The 16,701-nt window shown below is 36.7% G+C and overlaps 1 protein-coding gene across 1 annotated transcript; it reads right to left on the reverse strand.

Moving 5' to 3' along the window:
• Nucleotides 1-12,447: 12,447 nt before the first annotated feature.
• Nucleotides 12,448-16,275, reverse strand: LOC149564080 (polygalacturonase At1g48100-like). The gene is made up of 8 exons (XM_089827167.1): nt 15,946-16,275; nt 15,714-15,842; nt 15,450-15,617; nt 15,191-15,235; nt 14,821-15,028; nt 14,624-14,705; nt 13,099-13,207; nt 12,448-13,009 (listed from the first exon to the last, which is right to left on the reverse strand). The coding sequence occupies exons 1-8, from the start codon at nt 16,138-16,140 to the stop codon at nt 12,611-12,613; spliced, it is 1,335 nt and encodes a 444-aa protein (XP_089683293.1). The 5' UTR covers nt 16,141-16,275; the 3' UTR covers nt 12,448-12,610.
• Nucleotides 16,276-16,701: the final 426 nt, after the last annotated feature.

Here is a 16,701-nt window from a genome sequence, read left to right on the forward strand (position 1 = left end):
CACAACCCTACAATCAAACTACCAAGGTCTACCAAGAAACACATGACAATTTTTCATGTCCATAATATCCACAACACTTGATCCTTATACTACCCAATTTGGAAATGAATAAGGCATTTCTCCCTCACTTTCAAAGCATGTTTACCTTGCAACCAACCAATCCTATAAGGATAAGGATGTCTCACTCTCTTCAAACCAAGTTTCTAAACCATCTCCTCAACAACAAGGTTATTAGTACTACCACCATCCACAATCACCCTACAAACTTTACCACCACACTTACAACAAATCCTAAACAAACTAGTCCTCTAAAAATAATCCAATGTCCTCTCACCAACCAGTACTCGCCAAGCTAGCAAACTTTCTCCTTGTTTAGGCTGACTATCTTGGACTACAACCTCATTCACAACAACAAATTTCCTACCAATTGGACATTCAAAAGATCTATGCCCTTCTTTCCCACATCTGAAACAATTACCTCTGAACTCACCTCTACCTGTCCTCCTTTTTTTATTAGTAGGTTTTAGTTCACTTTCAACACTCAGTTTAGCTTGTGCCAAGTTATCTTGGTTCTCCTTCCCTCTAGCATTACCTTGATTTTTCCTTTTCAACTTATCTTCTACCTTCAAGGAATACTGATAAGCATCCTCAACTAAAGAAATATTCAGCATACCAATTGATCTAGAATATGGTCTATTTTATCATTTCATTTTTAGTTGAATTTGCAAACTTTCTAAAGACTTTGATGTTTAAGAACATGATGTTTATGATAATTTTAGATAGATGTGTGCATAATTACTTTCCAGGACTAAAATGAATATGCTATGAAATGATATGTCATTTGATTACAAAATAGTGAGAATAATGTTTTTGCTCCCTTAGCTAGGTTGGGTAGTTGTCCTATAGCAATGTGACATAGGGTAAACTAATTTAGATGAAATGTTTTGAATTAGTCTTGATGTATGATATTACTTTGGAGACATTCATATTTTGCAGACTTAAAGGCAAAGTCAACTCAGCTAAGCGAAGTCAGTAGCATAAGCAAATGGTGGTAGATTTCATTAATGACCTTCCACATCACCAACTATTTCATCCATAATAGCTAGTACCTATTTTTAGAAAGCAGGAGTCAAAGCAATTGCTCACATTAATTCATAGCCTTAAGTAGAGGAAATCTAGGGGTCTTTAGCTCCTAAATTTCTATTCCATTTAGTGCTAGAGTTAACTCATCTATTGTAATATTCAATGCTGTCATTTGTTTTCGGTAGTTGATGGAGTCTAAAATCTAGGAATTTTGTTCCTAATTTGTGCTTAAATAACTAGAAATCTATGTACTAGGGAAGCTTTTTGCTAATGAGTTGTTTTTAGTAGAAGGAAGAAGTTTCTGAGTTTTTGAGTACTAAATATAATCTTGTTGTTTATCAGTATGTACGTTTATTCTTGTTATGAATAAGAAGATCATTTTAAGTTTCCATCTCTAAGTTGTTCTACTTCACTTCTCTATGGAGGCCCACACAAAGAGTGAACTAATTAGTTAGTATAGAATTTACCTTCAGTTTGTAGACCTAGAGTAGACTCTGTTGTTCTTGTAGCCACTAATAATAGAATTAGTGGGCTATTCCTGTACCATAGGCAGTTGAAGTAGTTCTCAGCTATATTTTCATGCTTTGTTGAAATAGATTTGATTCTCAACTTTAGTGTAATTTTCACTAGCATAAGCATTTGAATTTCCATAGAGAAATTATTAAGTTGAGAGAAGTTTGAAGCATATACTTTGCAGACACCATTTCAACTTTGCGTCCCTAGTTGATAAATTAATGAATCCAAATGAGTTGGGTTAGGAACACTCGGGATGTCCAATCCTTGATTAAGCAGTCCATTGCTATAGGTTTTTAATCCCTTTCTTTGGCCAAGCATTTTTGAAGTCAGATAGTAGGTTAGATAACTCCATCTTAGATACTCCACTTAAGGCTATTAATTAATACGAGCAATTGCTTTGAATCTTGCTTTCTAAAAATAGGTACTGGCTATTATGAATGAAATGGTTGGCGATGTGGAAGGTCATTAATGAAATCTACCACTATTTTCTCAAGCTGCTGACTCCACTTAGCTAAGTTGACTTTGCCTATAAGTCGACAAAATATTAGTGCCTCCAAAGTAATAACATACATCAAGACTAATTCAAAATATGTCACCTAAATTAGTTTACCATATGTCAGATTGCTGCAGGAGAACTACCCAACCTAGCTAAGGAAGAAAAACATAATTCTCACTATTTTGTAATCAAATGACATATCATTTCATAGTATATTAATTTTAGCCTTGGAAAGTAATTATGAATACATCTATCTAAAATTATCATAAACATCATGTTCTTAAACATCAAAGTCTTTAAAAAGTTTGCAAATTCAACAAAAAATGAAATGATAAAATAGACCATATTCTGGTCTCATCACCAACCTCATCCTGAATATTGAATCTCAAACCATTAATGAACCAAGCTACCATTTCCTTTGATAATTCCCTACGACCAAATCGAATAGTCAACTCATAGAACTCCTTGGTGTAATCCTTTATAGACATATCTTTCTGTTTCAGATTTTGCAATCTCTTAAACAACTCAAGTTCATAATCAACAAGAATGAACTTAGCCTTCAACTTGGTGACCATTAATCTCCATCTAGTGATCTTCATTTCACCTTCCTCTTCTCTGTCTCTTTTCAATTCCTTCCACCAAAGAGTAGCATGTCTTTTCAACTTAGTTTGTGCCAACCTCACTCTGAGTGGATCCTCAATATCCTCAATCTTGAAGTAGTCTTCCAATTCACCAATCCAATCAGCCAAGTCTTCAAGAGTCAAAGTACCTAACAAATTAGAAACCTCCATCTTATGCTTCAGCTTCTCCTAAGATCTAGATCTAGCAAACTAACCAACCCTAGTTCCAATAGGTCTCTCCACATGATTAGTTCTACCTTACTACTAGATCCAGTAGCTTCAAAGTCTTCAACAAATTTCTCATAACTACCTTCAATACCCACATGCCTAGGTACACCACATAAAGCACTTACAATTTCAACAATCATGCCACTCTTCATCAATGCAATCTCAGATTTGAACTTTGTTGTTATCTTCTCTGAGATCCTTTCTTCCACAACATCATTAAGATCATCAATTTCTCTAAGGTCCAATCTTCTTGGATGCATCTTCCAAAATTTTCAAAAACCCTAAGCAACAAATCCACCAATCCAGAAGATCAATCAACCACAAGATCAACCTTCTCTGCAAGTCCTAGTGTAAACTACCACAACTTTGGCAATCTATCCACATACTCAGGAAAATGGTTGCTCTGATACCATCTAATACAGTGCAAGGTAGGAGAATCCCCAAAGGAGATGTCCAAACCCCCAAAAAATGACCACACAACAACAAAGAAATAATAATGCAAGATCTGATACCAAATCACAACTCATTATTCATAGATATAACTAATTACATGCAATATGTCTGATTGTAAGGCCTTTCGGGTTAGGGCCAACTACAAACAACAATTACAGAATTAGTTCTGCAAGATCCCATTAGATCCAACTTAAAAATCCAATCCTAGCTAGTCCATATACACAAATGGATAAGAACATCAAGAAAATCCACACTTGTACCCTCAGGTTCACCAAGTGATCCTCTAGTTCTCAAGCCACAGTCCTAGCTCTTCAAAATTTGCATCTACAATTCATCTTCTTCTCCAAGCTAGAATGATAACTCCCCCTAAAGGCTCCATAAAACCCCTTACTTATACCCAACTAAGCCACAAGTCAAGCCAACTCATTACAAACTAAATTAAATCCCTTTAATTTAAATATAGGTCGAGCCACAAGTTGGCCACAACACAAATTAAATACCCATACATAAATTAAATACCAAAAGTCAGCTCACAATCAACTCGAAACCAATAGAAAACAAGATCAAGCTGAATGTCAACAAAACAAAGTCGAGCACTAGTAAATTTTCAAGCAAATTTCCAAGCTCCATAGGCCATGCTGAGCTACTAGACCATATCAAGCTAATAGACCATGCGAGCTCCATAGACCATGCTGAGCTACAAGACCATGTCGAGCTCCTAGACCATGTGGAATACCAATTTCTGCCAAGCTCCACAACACTTAACCAAACATCTCTCCAAACATGCAGGATTGCAAGCAAGCCTAGGATGCTCTTGCATCATTATTTAACTAAAGCCTAGACATCAATGAACAAACATACTAAATAATATAAGTAATAAATCATCAATGTACACGTAAAATATTAATCGATTACTTTGATACTACTAAAAATACATCCATTACATTTTTTTGATGAATAGTCCTTTTCTATTAATAAATAATATCCATTACAATTTAATATTAGCTCAAGTACAATGTTTAATAAAACTAATAAAAGATTTCCAAGTTATTAAATTGAATGGAAAAATATATTTATTATATATATATATATATGTAAAATTTAATTTAATTAGATTTTACATATTTAAAAATGCATTTGAACAAGAAGCGATGTTTCTTATAGGCATGAGTCGTTGAAGTTTAGTTTAATGTCTAATAGCTAGATTTAATCATTTTATTCTTAAAGTTTGTAATCTTTTGGAAAACAATATGTTTCAACTATGCAAACTATATATTAAAAATGGACAAGGTGGTTGTGGTCATTAATATTCAATAAAGAGTGTAGAAAAGTAAGAAATCTCTAGGATTTTTAGATATGGTTGAATTTGATAAATTCATAGATTGTTAACATGAGAATTCCACAAATTCAGATTTTTTTAAGTACTAACTAGGTCAAGCTTTTTTATTTCAAAAAGATACCATGTTCAAGATATATGCAAAATGCATGTTACCTAAATAGATTGATTTATTTTAATTGAGATTGATGTAGTCTACTCCATAGACAAAAGTTGAGCAACACATCAACAAAAGTTGTGTGTGTTAAAATAAACATACAAATAAGAAAACTCTTTTGGTATTAAAAGTCCATCAGATGTATGCAACAATATATATATATATATATATATATATATATATATATAATGTGGATGTCAAAATCATTTTACATAGACAAGGAACATTGATGGATGTTGTACATCTCCTTCACTTGAAAACCATTACATAAAAGAAACACTATCAGAGAAAAAATAGTTTTGATAGAACAATTGAAAAAATATCAATAATAGAATTCCACATCCACAAAGTAAATAAGAGGGGTGAAAATTGGTAATAGAGAAGGTTTTTATTGATAGAGTCTTGGAAAATGTTGAGCACTTCACGGATCTCCAAGTAAGTGAGATTCACATACAATTGTTTAGCAAAAGTCCACAAATAGGGCTCACAACTTCCATCATAATAAAAGGTGTTGTGGCCCTCAGTGGAGAATGAGAGCACAATTTTTAACAGAGATTAAAAACCCATGAAGCTAAAAAGGCTACAGAAAATGATGTTAGCCAAGAAAAAAAAATCAAGAAAAGTGATGATAAAATAGTGGCCGATGTGCAAGTTCTGAGATAATTGAAGAGAACTAGATAGGAAGAGTCGCAACATAGGGACAACAATAATGTGACATTATAGAAGTCATTGAAATGTTGCAAAACTGACATCGAGGAATAGATAACCTTTGCAAGGTTGCATAAACTCATGTAGTGCAGTGCATGTCAGATGTTATCATCACAATGTGAAGTAATGTGCAATAATAAATGTGGTGTTGGAAATAAATGTTAATGCTTGCAGGTTGTCCTCGAGCCCCATGCCCATCTACCTTGTCAAGTCACCACAAGCATCCATGAATGATAGGCATTCATTTTTGATAGGTGAGAGTTTGAAATTTGAATGTTGAGAGGGAAAGGAAGAATATGACAAAAGGAATGTTTCTACATTCATTCATTCATTAAGTGCAGATCAAGTAGATCAGAGAAGTTGCAGAGCTGAGCAAAGAAGGAAGAAGGAAAGAAGTTTGTGCCTGCAGTTGCACGTGTTTCCCTTGCTCACTCTGTAAGTTTGTCATTGTTAGATTCGTCCTATTGAAGTAGTGATTGCTCTAGGCACCTTTGTATGCAGCCATTAGAGTTGCAGGTTTAAAGTTTTTTGAAGCATAATCAATTTAGGGTTATTTTAGGTTTTTCTGGTTAAAGCCGAATGCTCTCAAATTTTGTAATAGTTTAAATCTTAGTTGAATAGAAAGAAAGCAAGCATACTTGAATCTATTGATATTTCCTTGTATGTTGCATTTGAGAAATTTGTTTGAAAGCTTAAAGCTTTGGCTCTCTGGTTTTAATGGTGAATGTAGTCACATTGAAATTTTCTAAGTTATAAAATTTCTGTTGGAGCCGAGCTCACTTGGCATCTATTGTTGCTGAGCATTTCTTTTGAAGCCAAGCATACTCGGCATCTATTGCTACTGAGCTCCTCTTTGTGCCGAGTTCACTCGGCACCTGTTGCCTGTCACTCGGCACCTTCAAGTGCCGAGTAAAACTGGCACTCGACACCTTCATGTGCTGAGAAACTTTTAAGTGCTGGGAAAAGTTTTTTTAGGTTTAGGGTTAAGTTGTGAGTTAAATTTAATTTATATTTCTCACATGGTATTAGAGCTTTGAGGCCCCACATCCAAAGTGAGTTAAGGCATTTGTTTTCTTGGGATATTTGACATGGAAGGAGATGCAGGAAAGATATGGCAGCAGCCACCATCATTTAATGGACAAAATTATGATACATTTGCAAAGAAGATGAAAACCATAATGGTTGCAAATGATTTGTGGGAGTTTGTGGTCAATGGGTTCAATGATGTAACAGACCCAACTCAGTATGCTACTCTCACAAATGCACAGAAGACTCATTTGAAAGAGTCAAGGAGGAAAGATGCGAAGGCATTAAGTCTTATTGAAGTAGCAATGACAGAGACAGTATTCCCAAAGATTGCAGCAGCAAATTATGCAAAGGAAGCATGGGATATCCTTGAGATGAACTTCAAGGGGACTGATAAAGTCTGTACTGTAAAGTTATAGAATATAAGGAGGGAGTTTGAGAACCTTCAGATGAAGGAAAATGAATCAGTTGTAGACTTCAGTTTAAGGACCTCCAATGTGATTAACCAATTGAAGTCAAATGGAGAAGACTATCAAGAGAAGAGGATAGTGGAAAAGATATTGAGGAGTCTACTTCACAAATATGACCATTTGGTGATGACCATAGAAGAGGCAAAAGACCTCACTATTTTGACAATGGATGAGTTGATAGGTTCTCTTCAAACCCATGAGCATAGGATCAACAGATCTACTTCTTCATCTTTCCAAGAGAAAGCATTCAAGGCTCAGACAAATTCAAGAGGAAGGGGGAGAGGAAGAAATGGCTTAGGCAAAAACTCCAGAGGCAAAGGCTGAGGTAATGGAGGACAAAGAATGTTGCAGCAGAAAGCTCAAGAAGAGCAGATGGAGCAAGTAGCTCACAAAATACCTCAAGAGAAGGTAAGAAAAACTACAACTCAAATAAGAGTAATGTAGAATGCTACTACTGTCATAAATATGGGCATTATGCAAATGAATGCTGGAAGAAGCAAAATGATCAGTCAGGAAAAGCAAATGTGGCTGATGTGAACATGGGAAGTGGACCCAATGCTTCTACCTTCATCATGTGTAATGTTGGTGAAGAAGGAAGCTCTGAGGTTTGGTACCTCGACAGTGGATGTAGCAACCACATGAGTGGTAATGAAACCTTGTTTTCATTCATTAACAAGAGTTTCAAATCAAAAATTAAGATGGGTAACAATGGAACCCTACCAGTTGTGGGAAAAGGATCAATTATGGTCCACACCAGTGAGAAAAGGGAAATACAAAATGTGTATTTTTCCCTTGGTATGAAGCACAATTTGATGAGCATTGGTCAGCTCATTCAAAATGGATACAAAGTGCTGATGGAGAATGACATGTCTGTCATTCAAGAAAAGGATGGGAGCAAAAACCTACTTGCAGCAGTTCAAATGACAAAGAACAAATGTTTCCCTTGGGGATTGAGACATGTTTCTCATCTCAAGTTGGTGCTGCACCTCCTACACAATCAGCTCTAAAGAGTGTGATTGAAGACCCCTCACGGCTATGGCACCTCAGGTATGGTCATCTTGGCTATGCTGGTTTAAATTTATTGTCAAATAAAAGAATGGTAGAAGGTTTGCCACGTGTAAGAAATTCTTGTGACAAGTGTGAAGCTTGTATTTTGGGTAAGCAACATAGGCTTCCCTTTAATTCTGAAAATTTTAGGAGGGCTAGATATCCATTAGAGTTAGTGCATACCGACCTAGTTGGTCCTATGCAAGTTACTTCCATTGGGGGGAGTACTTATTTTATGACATTCATTGATGATTTCAGTCGTAGGACATGGGTGTATTTCTTAAAGAATAAATCTGAAGCATTTGATAAATTTGTAGAATTTAAAGCCCGGGCTGAAAGAGAATGTAGAGACTATATCAAGGTCCTAAGATCAGATAGAGGAGGGGAGTATACCTCCAATTCTTTTGTAAATTTTTGCAGGAAACATGGCATTAAGAAAGAGCTCACAGCCAGCTATACACCACAGCAGAATGCAGTGGATGAAAGAAAAAATAGGACCATTGTTGAAATGGCAAGGAGCATGATGAAAGAGAAAGGTCTCCCAAATGAATTTTGGAGAGAGGCTGTGGCAACAATAGTTTACCTAATTAATAGGTGTCCTACAAAGGCAGTCTATGACAGAATTCCAATGGAAGCTTGGTCACATATAAGATGGACAGTTGAACACTTAAGGGTGTTTGGATGTGTAGCATATGCACATGTGCCTAAAGAGAAAAGGCAAAAATTTGATGACAAAGGTGTGAAATGCATTTTCACAAGGTATAGCCCAGAATCAAAGGCATACAGATTGTATGACCCATTGAATAACAAGATGATGCTTTCAAGAGATGTGGAATTTCTTGAAAATCAGTCTTGGTATGGATCAATTGATGAGTCACCAAGCACTTCTAGTAAAGTGCCAATTATGAGTGAAGAAGATGCTGATGAACAGCAAGAAGAAGGAGCAAATAGAAGAAAAGGCAAGCAGGTTCAGACATTGTCGGGCTCCTCTAGGCATGACCGAGTGTCAGTGTCGAGTACCAGTGAAGATCGAGCTAGTCAACAATGCAGCAGCAATGAAGATTCTAATCCCACACTCTCCTCCCTATTACCAAGAAAGACCAAGAGTCTTAGGGAGATATACCAAGATGAAAGGTATGAAGATTATGATGAGAGTGTTAATTTTGCATTATTTTCTCATAGTGATCCAATATATTTTGAAGAAGCTATTAAGGAGAAGAAATGGTGTAAGACCATGGATGAGGAAATAGATGCTATAGAAAGGAATGAGACATGGGAGCTAACTGATTTGCCTCCCAAGAAGCAAATGATTGGAGTGAAATGGGTCTACAAGACCAAATGCAATGCTGAAGGCAAAATTGATAGGCATAAGGCAAGGCTGGTAGTCAAGGGCTACAAACAGCAGTATGGAAGAGATTATGATGAGACCTATGCCCCTGTTGCAAGAATGGAAACTGTGCGTGTTGTCATAGCAATTACAGCTCAGCACAAGTGGAAGGTATTTCAAATGGATGTGAAGTTCGCCTTCCTTAATGGTGTATTAAAAGAAGAAGTATATGTGGAGTAGCCACTTGGTTATGAAATTGCAGGGGAAGAGAATAAAGTATATAGATTGAAGAGAGCTCTTTATAGGCTCAAGAAAGCTCCAAGGGCATGGTACAGTAGGATTGACTCATATTTGATGAGCAATGGCTTTAGCAAAAGAAATGGTGAGCCCACTCTTTACATCAAGGCAGCATACGGTAATGTATTGATTGTTGTCTTGTATGTAGATGACTTGATTTTTACTAGTAATGATAAGGCTCAAATTGGTGAGTTCAAAGAGGCCATGAAAAGTGAATTTGAAATGACAGACCTAGGTCTCTTGAAATACTTTCTAGGCATAGAAGTAAAACAAATGCATGATGGCATCTTCATCTCTCAAGAAAAGTATGCAGGGCAGATCTTAGAGAGATTTAAAATGCAGAACAGTAAGGTAGCCCCCACACCAACAGTAGTAGGTTTGAAGTTGAGCAAGGAAGACTCTAGCAAGAGAGTGGATCCAACACTATACAAGAGTATGGTTGGAAGTCTAATGTATTTGACTACAACTTGGCCAGACCTAATTCATGCAGTAAGTCTAATTTCCAGATTTATGGAAACACCAAAGGATTCCCATTGGCAAGCGGGAAAGAGGATCTTAAGGTATGTGAAAGGTACCAAGGGATTTGAGATTTTGTATACTGCATCAAATGATTTCAGGTTGGTTGGCTATACTGATAGTGATTGGGCTAGAAGTTTAGATGATAGGAAGAGCACTTCCGGATACATGTTTCATATAGGATCGGGTGCAATTTCATGGGCATCCAAGAAGCAACCTATTGTTGCTCAATCTACAACAGAGGCTGAATACATTGTAGCAAATGCAACAGCATGTCAAGCAATTTGGCTAAGGAGGATCTTGACATATTTGAATGAAAGGCAAGAGGATGGAACCGCAATTCATTGTGACAACATCTCATCAATTGCATTGTCCAAGAATCCAGTCTTCCATGGGAGAAGAAAGCATATAGAGATCAGATATCACTTCATCAAAGAGTTGGTGGAGAATGGGGATATCAAGATGGAATTTTGCAGGTCTGAGCAGCAACTAGCAGACATCTTTACCAAGCCATTAGCCATTGGAACTTTTGTGCACCTAAGACAGAGTCTTGGTGTAGTTGATTTGGATCAACAGTGATCCTTGTTTGTGGGTCTCAGGACAAAGGGGGAGTGTTGGAAATAAACATCAACGCTTGCAGGTTGTCCTCGAGCCCCACACCCATCTACCTTGTCAAGTCATTGCAAGCATCCATGAACGACAGGCATTCATTTTTGGTAGGTGAGAGTTTGAAATTTGAATGTTGAGAGGGAAAGGAAGAATATGACAAAAGGAATGTTTCTACATTCATTCATTCATTAAGTGCAGATCAAGCAGATCAGAGAAGTTGCAGAGCTGAGCAGAGAAAGAAGAAGGAAAGAAGTTTGTGCTTGCAGTTGCACGTGTTTCCCTTGCTCACTCTGTCAGTTTTTCATTGTTAGATTCGTCCTGTTGAAGGAGTGATTGCTCCAGGCACCTTTGTATGCAGCCATTAGAGTTGCAAGTTTAAAGTTTTTTGAAGCATAATCAGTTTAGGGTTATTTTAGGTTTTTCTGGTTGAAGCCGAATGCTCCCAGATTTTGTAATAGTTTAAATCTTAGTTGAATAGAAAGCAAGCAAGCATACTTGAATCTATTGATCTTTCCTTGTATGTTGCATTTGAGAAATTTGTTTGAAAGCTTAAAGCTTTGGTTCTCTGGTTTTAATGGTGAATGCATTCACGTTGAAATTTTCTAAGTTATAAACTTTCTGTTGGAGCCGAGCTCACTCCGCATCTATTGTTGCCGAGCTTTTCTTTTGGAGCCGAGCATACTCGACATCTATTGCTACCGAGCTCCTCTTTGTGCTGAGTTCACTCGGCACCTGTTGCCTGTCACTCGGCACCTTCAAGTGCCAAGTAAAACTGGCACTCGGCACCTTCATGTGCCGAGCAACTTTTAAGTGCCGGGCAAAGTTTTTTAAGGTTTAGGGTTAAGTTGTGAGTTAAATTTAATTTGTATTTCTCACATGTGGACCCTAAATTTTTTTTTTGAATGGATGTCATGTTCCCATTTTTGTCGTTTGAATATTAGATATTTGACACTTTTAAAGAATAGGACCTAGTTTTTAAGTGTGAGACAAGTTTTGCCTAACTTTGAACAACTTCGCAAAACCTAACAACTAATTGGACAAAAATAAACCTAGCAAAAAGATTATTTCCCTTCCTCTCATAATATAATTATTATGATAAAAAAATACCCACTATATCAAAACCGCTGCTATAAAAATACGCTTTTAGCTTTTGTCCCTTGCACTTGTTCTTCATGTTTCATTCCTAATTTCCCAGCCTTTCCCCTTTCGATGTTTACATTTCAATTTGATTATTCTTTCTTTTTCACTTTTATATTGTTTTAAATGAGTGAAGTCGGCAACATGTCTAATTCATTACTTCCCATTTGTGTTGGATTCCACTTTCCAGGGCTTGCAGTTTTGGCCCGAGAACTTTAACTGTGTCTTCCAATAACTTTTCCTTTTATAGATTAGACAGTGGGTGAGGTCATCTCTAACAATAAAAAACGATTAATTAGCCCTTTGATCTCTCTTTTAAGGTCGAGATAAAGATCAAGAATCGGCATTAGTGGCGTTTATAGAAAGTCACGGGAAGATCGACAGAAACCAGATACTCCAATTTACTCCATGACAATCAAGATTGTGCATTATACAAAGTCCAAGACCCTCAAATTATGAAAAAAAAAACTACAGGGCATGAAGAGTGAAATCTAAACGATTCTCGTGCTACCTCAAGGGCACCGGAATCCATGAGATATTCTAAGTGATAAGAAGAAGAAAAAGAGAGAGAGAGAAACAGGGGGTCAATAGGAGCAAGCGTCCCTGCTACCCTGAATTATAGACTGAGGCTCGCCCTCGAGAAGACACGTGAGAGGCGGAACGGTGAGAGTCTGAATGGTACCGTAGGCATTCCAGCAGAAAGGATTGGCCATCATCTGGCCCTGCGAAGGAACGAGGTGGACGTTGGCGAGAGTGATGTTGGTGCAGGGGATGGTGTCGCTGCATGCGAAGTGCATGGCGGGGGTTCTGACGTCGTATGTTCCACGGATGTTTCTGTAGTCCACGTTCGACACGAACACGGCCTCTGTCTTGTTGTGGCACCCCTTCGTGAAGCAGTAATACTGGTCGATTATTATCGGGTTCCTCACGTTGTCTACGTACACGTTCTCGAAGCTCACGTCGGATACTGATCCGTGCCCGCCCTGCATGCAAAACATGGCTTCAATTCGGATGCCCAATAAAGTATGAGTTTTTGTTGTTGTTGTTGTTGTTGTGATGATGTGGATTTTACCTGCCACGTCTTGATCCGAAGGCCGTTGTCTGAGTTCCTGATCACCACGTCGCTCACGCTGATGTTGGTAACACAGGCCTGTGAATCGTGGTTTCCCAGACCTCCAATGCTGCTCAAAAGAAACACACAAGATGGGGGACTGTTAGAAAGATTTTAGTTGTTTAATACGAGCTTCACAATACTTGTGTTCTCATTATTTTATTGGTTCAATGTTAATACTTCATGACATTAGTGAATTAATAGGTGTGACTTGATAGTGGTAATATATATAGTTAATAAGGTGATGTCACATCATTGCACCATCACAATATGACTTATTACATGTAAGTATGCCATTCTCACTTTTTGGAGGGTCTTTTTGAACCCGTTTTCAAAAAGCATGCTCATGTGGTATTGTATTTGATGATGTGATCCTCAAACCTTAGACATAAGTAGACTACTTGTCAAGTAAGTCACTTCAAAATAGTGATTTGAAATTTCCAATAAGTATGAAGTTGGGATGCTCAACTAAAACAACTGCTATGCAACCACACAATTAGTTTATCATACTAAGGGGAACACTTAAGTCATTTTCTAAAACTTGTAAAGAGTTATGCAAAAGAAACCAAATTTATGACTTTATAGCCACAACCCTCAACTAATAGGCCCTCTTAAAAGTTATGCAACTCATTTTTCATTAATATTACTAGAATTTGGTAGTTTTCCAATTTTAATATTTTGAACAAATTTGTGCATCACTAAACTTTTGACATGACCAACTTCCAATACCATTTGGAAATGTGGTGACAGTTAATTGAAATACTTAATTGATAAGACTTTAAATGAGTGTATATTCTTCTATTAAATTGGGTATTTATTTTTTTAAATTTTAGATCATATAATATGTTTTTTATAATCAAGATAAAGAAATAATAAGAATGATCTGAATGATAGATCTTGGAGTGTGATGGGAAATGTTGATATTCAAAAAAAAAAATGTACCTACACTATGAACATGATGGAATTAGTGGACCTCTTTACATATTTTACTTAAGAATTCCATTCAAATAAATTACTTATTTTAAAATAAAATTAGAGAGCGCATTTAAAATGATCGTTTCACACGTATAGTTAGTAAAATTTACACATGAAGACAATGTGTCTTTGATCTATTTGAACAGTTTATTGAGTTCACTATAGATCATGTATGGTTAAGTGTAGACTCTATTATCACAAGAGATACTGAAACTAAAACTTAAGGTCTTTATATAAGAAATAGTTGAACAATACTTGTACTCCATATAAAATTCTACAATAAATTTAAGAAGAAGTATGTCTTCATAAATCTAAATTACATAAAACTTGGAAAGATAAGGATTTATTCTTATGGAGAAAGATTGAAAAGATAACATTGTTTAACCTCTCAACAAGAGAAACAGAACGAGGGTCCCTTTCTATAGCCTACCTGACCCATGTGAATCTAAAGTAACATGATTTAGAGAACATGAACATGTGAATATGGAGGGAGGGAGAAAGTAAAAGATACCTGATCCCGTGACTGTGTGCACATGTCACATTCTGTATGTCTACATTGGCTCCTCCAGAAACAATCGATATGCAGTCATCACCTGTCAATCAAAGTCACGGATCCTCATTTCAACCTGCTCGTACTACAACACAACCATCAATTCCACAAACAAGATACTACCTTTCACTATTTCCTACTTTCTGTATTAAACTCACCATTTGAGATTTTCGAATTGTATATCCCAACATTCTGTGTGCCGGAAACATGAATACCATCCGTGTTGGGACTCAATGCGGGAGAATCGATTATTATGTTGTCGATCAATACCGATTTACAGCCATCGAACCTCACGTGAAACTGTGGGCTGTTTCTGATCCTCAAGTCTCTCAGAGTTATGGCACTGCTTTCAAAGAATCTTATAGCCTTGCAAGTACATCAAAACAGAAACAAAAATTTCTAATGTACGAAAAATATCTTAATGAAAAAGTATTCACAGACAACGAGTTGTTTATTCTTTGGCACATCCCAAATTCCAAATAAAGCTTCATATTAAACTCCAAAGTAAAGTAAAGCAAAGATGATTACCGTGGGGCTCAGGCAAGGCCCTGGCAATGTTGTCCCGTTTGGTCCCTGGGTTTTGTCAAACAAACAAAGGTTAACAATGAATCAATGTTGGAATGAATTAAATTTATGGATCTATATAGTATGAGTAATGGTTCATGTAATGTATGCATTAATAAGTGATAATTGATCTAGACTTCCCAAAAATCATCCATCTCAATACTATTCTGACACAATGCACTCAATTTATACCCAATTCTCAATGTGGGTTCTTGACTCTTACTCTGTGTGGTTTGCATGGAAGTTCCCACCACTTTTCTCCTTTCCCATCAATGAGGCCTTGTCCTTGAAGAATAAATTGCTGCAGCTTGTAGAAAACAATCCATTGATTTTCACTGGAATGTTTATTCCAGGACTTGGGTCCATCAGGGGCAAGCAGAACTCCATCCACCTACAATTCAAGCCAATGCATGCATGGATGAGTGTGTGTAACACAGTCAATAATATAACAGTTAAAAGACAGTGAAGATAAAATATGAAATCTCACCTGAAATGTTAGCCCACACTTGCAAGGCCCTGAGAACATCAAAGATTGAATCATAAAAGAGTATCCTTGAGGAACCTCGAGCACTGCGGATTTGACTTCACACGCAGCCTTCCATGTCGATTGAAATGCCTGAATATTAAATAATATAGACGTTAATTTACACGATAATTTTGACTTAAACAACACACTCTAAACTTTGACTTAAACAACACACTCTAAACTTTGACTTCACCTCTGTATCGTCCGTAGCTCCATCGCCCACGGCCCCATATGATAGCACATTGAATGTTAGATTATTCTTCTTGGAATAAGAATTGTCACTAGAAGTGCCCATCAATCTAGCTGCATTGCAATCTCTAGGTGAGAAAATCACACAAAATAAAATAATAACAGAAAGGAAACATCTTTCAGAAATTAGAGCTTCCATTGTTTGGAATTCAGCTTGCAATGGGACAAAAGGGCAGAAAATCAATAGTAAGATGGATCCAAGCTCAGTTTATAAAGCTGAGCTTGGTATTGTTTGGAATGAACTTATTATAAAGTTCTGAGCTTGGAATTGTATGGAATGCAAGTAGGAAGAGATCTATTTAATATAGAGAGGCTCACCTCGTGTTGTGCTGATTATGCACAGGTGTCATTGGATATAAACAGTTTGTAGTACATGTGAATTCACGAGAGTACAGAGCAGTTTGCGTCCACCTTCATTTGATCAATTCATCCATGCTCTGCTTCTCTCTAACGTTTCTTCAGTACATCTGAGATTCACTTTTATTCTCAGTAACGGAGGTCATGTTTTTTACGTGGTAGTTGTCCTTAGAAGGTTGAACATTCTAACATTGTATGTCTTTTACGGGAAGAATACAGTAGACAAAACAAGTATTTTTTATAAAAGTCTGTACATGCACTAGTTTCGATCATTCCTTTTTGCATTCTTCCACTTTGTGAAAAGATTAAATCAATGTTGAAATTTGAGCTCATCACAAAACAG

Source organism: Cupressus sempervirens, chromosome 4 (assembly GCF_028749045.1).
Source record: "Cupressus sempervirens isolate cs-2001-9-10 chromosome 4, ASM2874904v1, whole genome shotgun sequence".
NCBI lineage: Eukaryota > Viridiplantae > Streptophyta > Pinopsida > Cupressales > Cupressaceae > Cupressus > Cupressus sempervirens.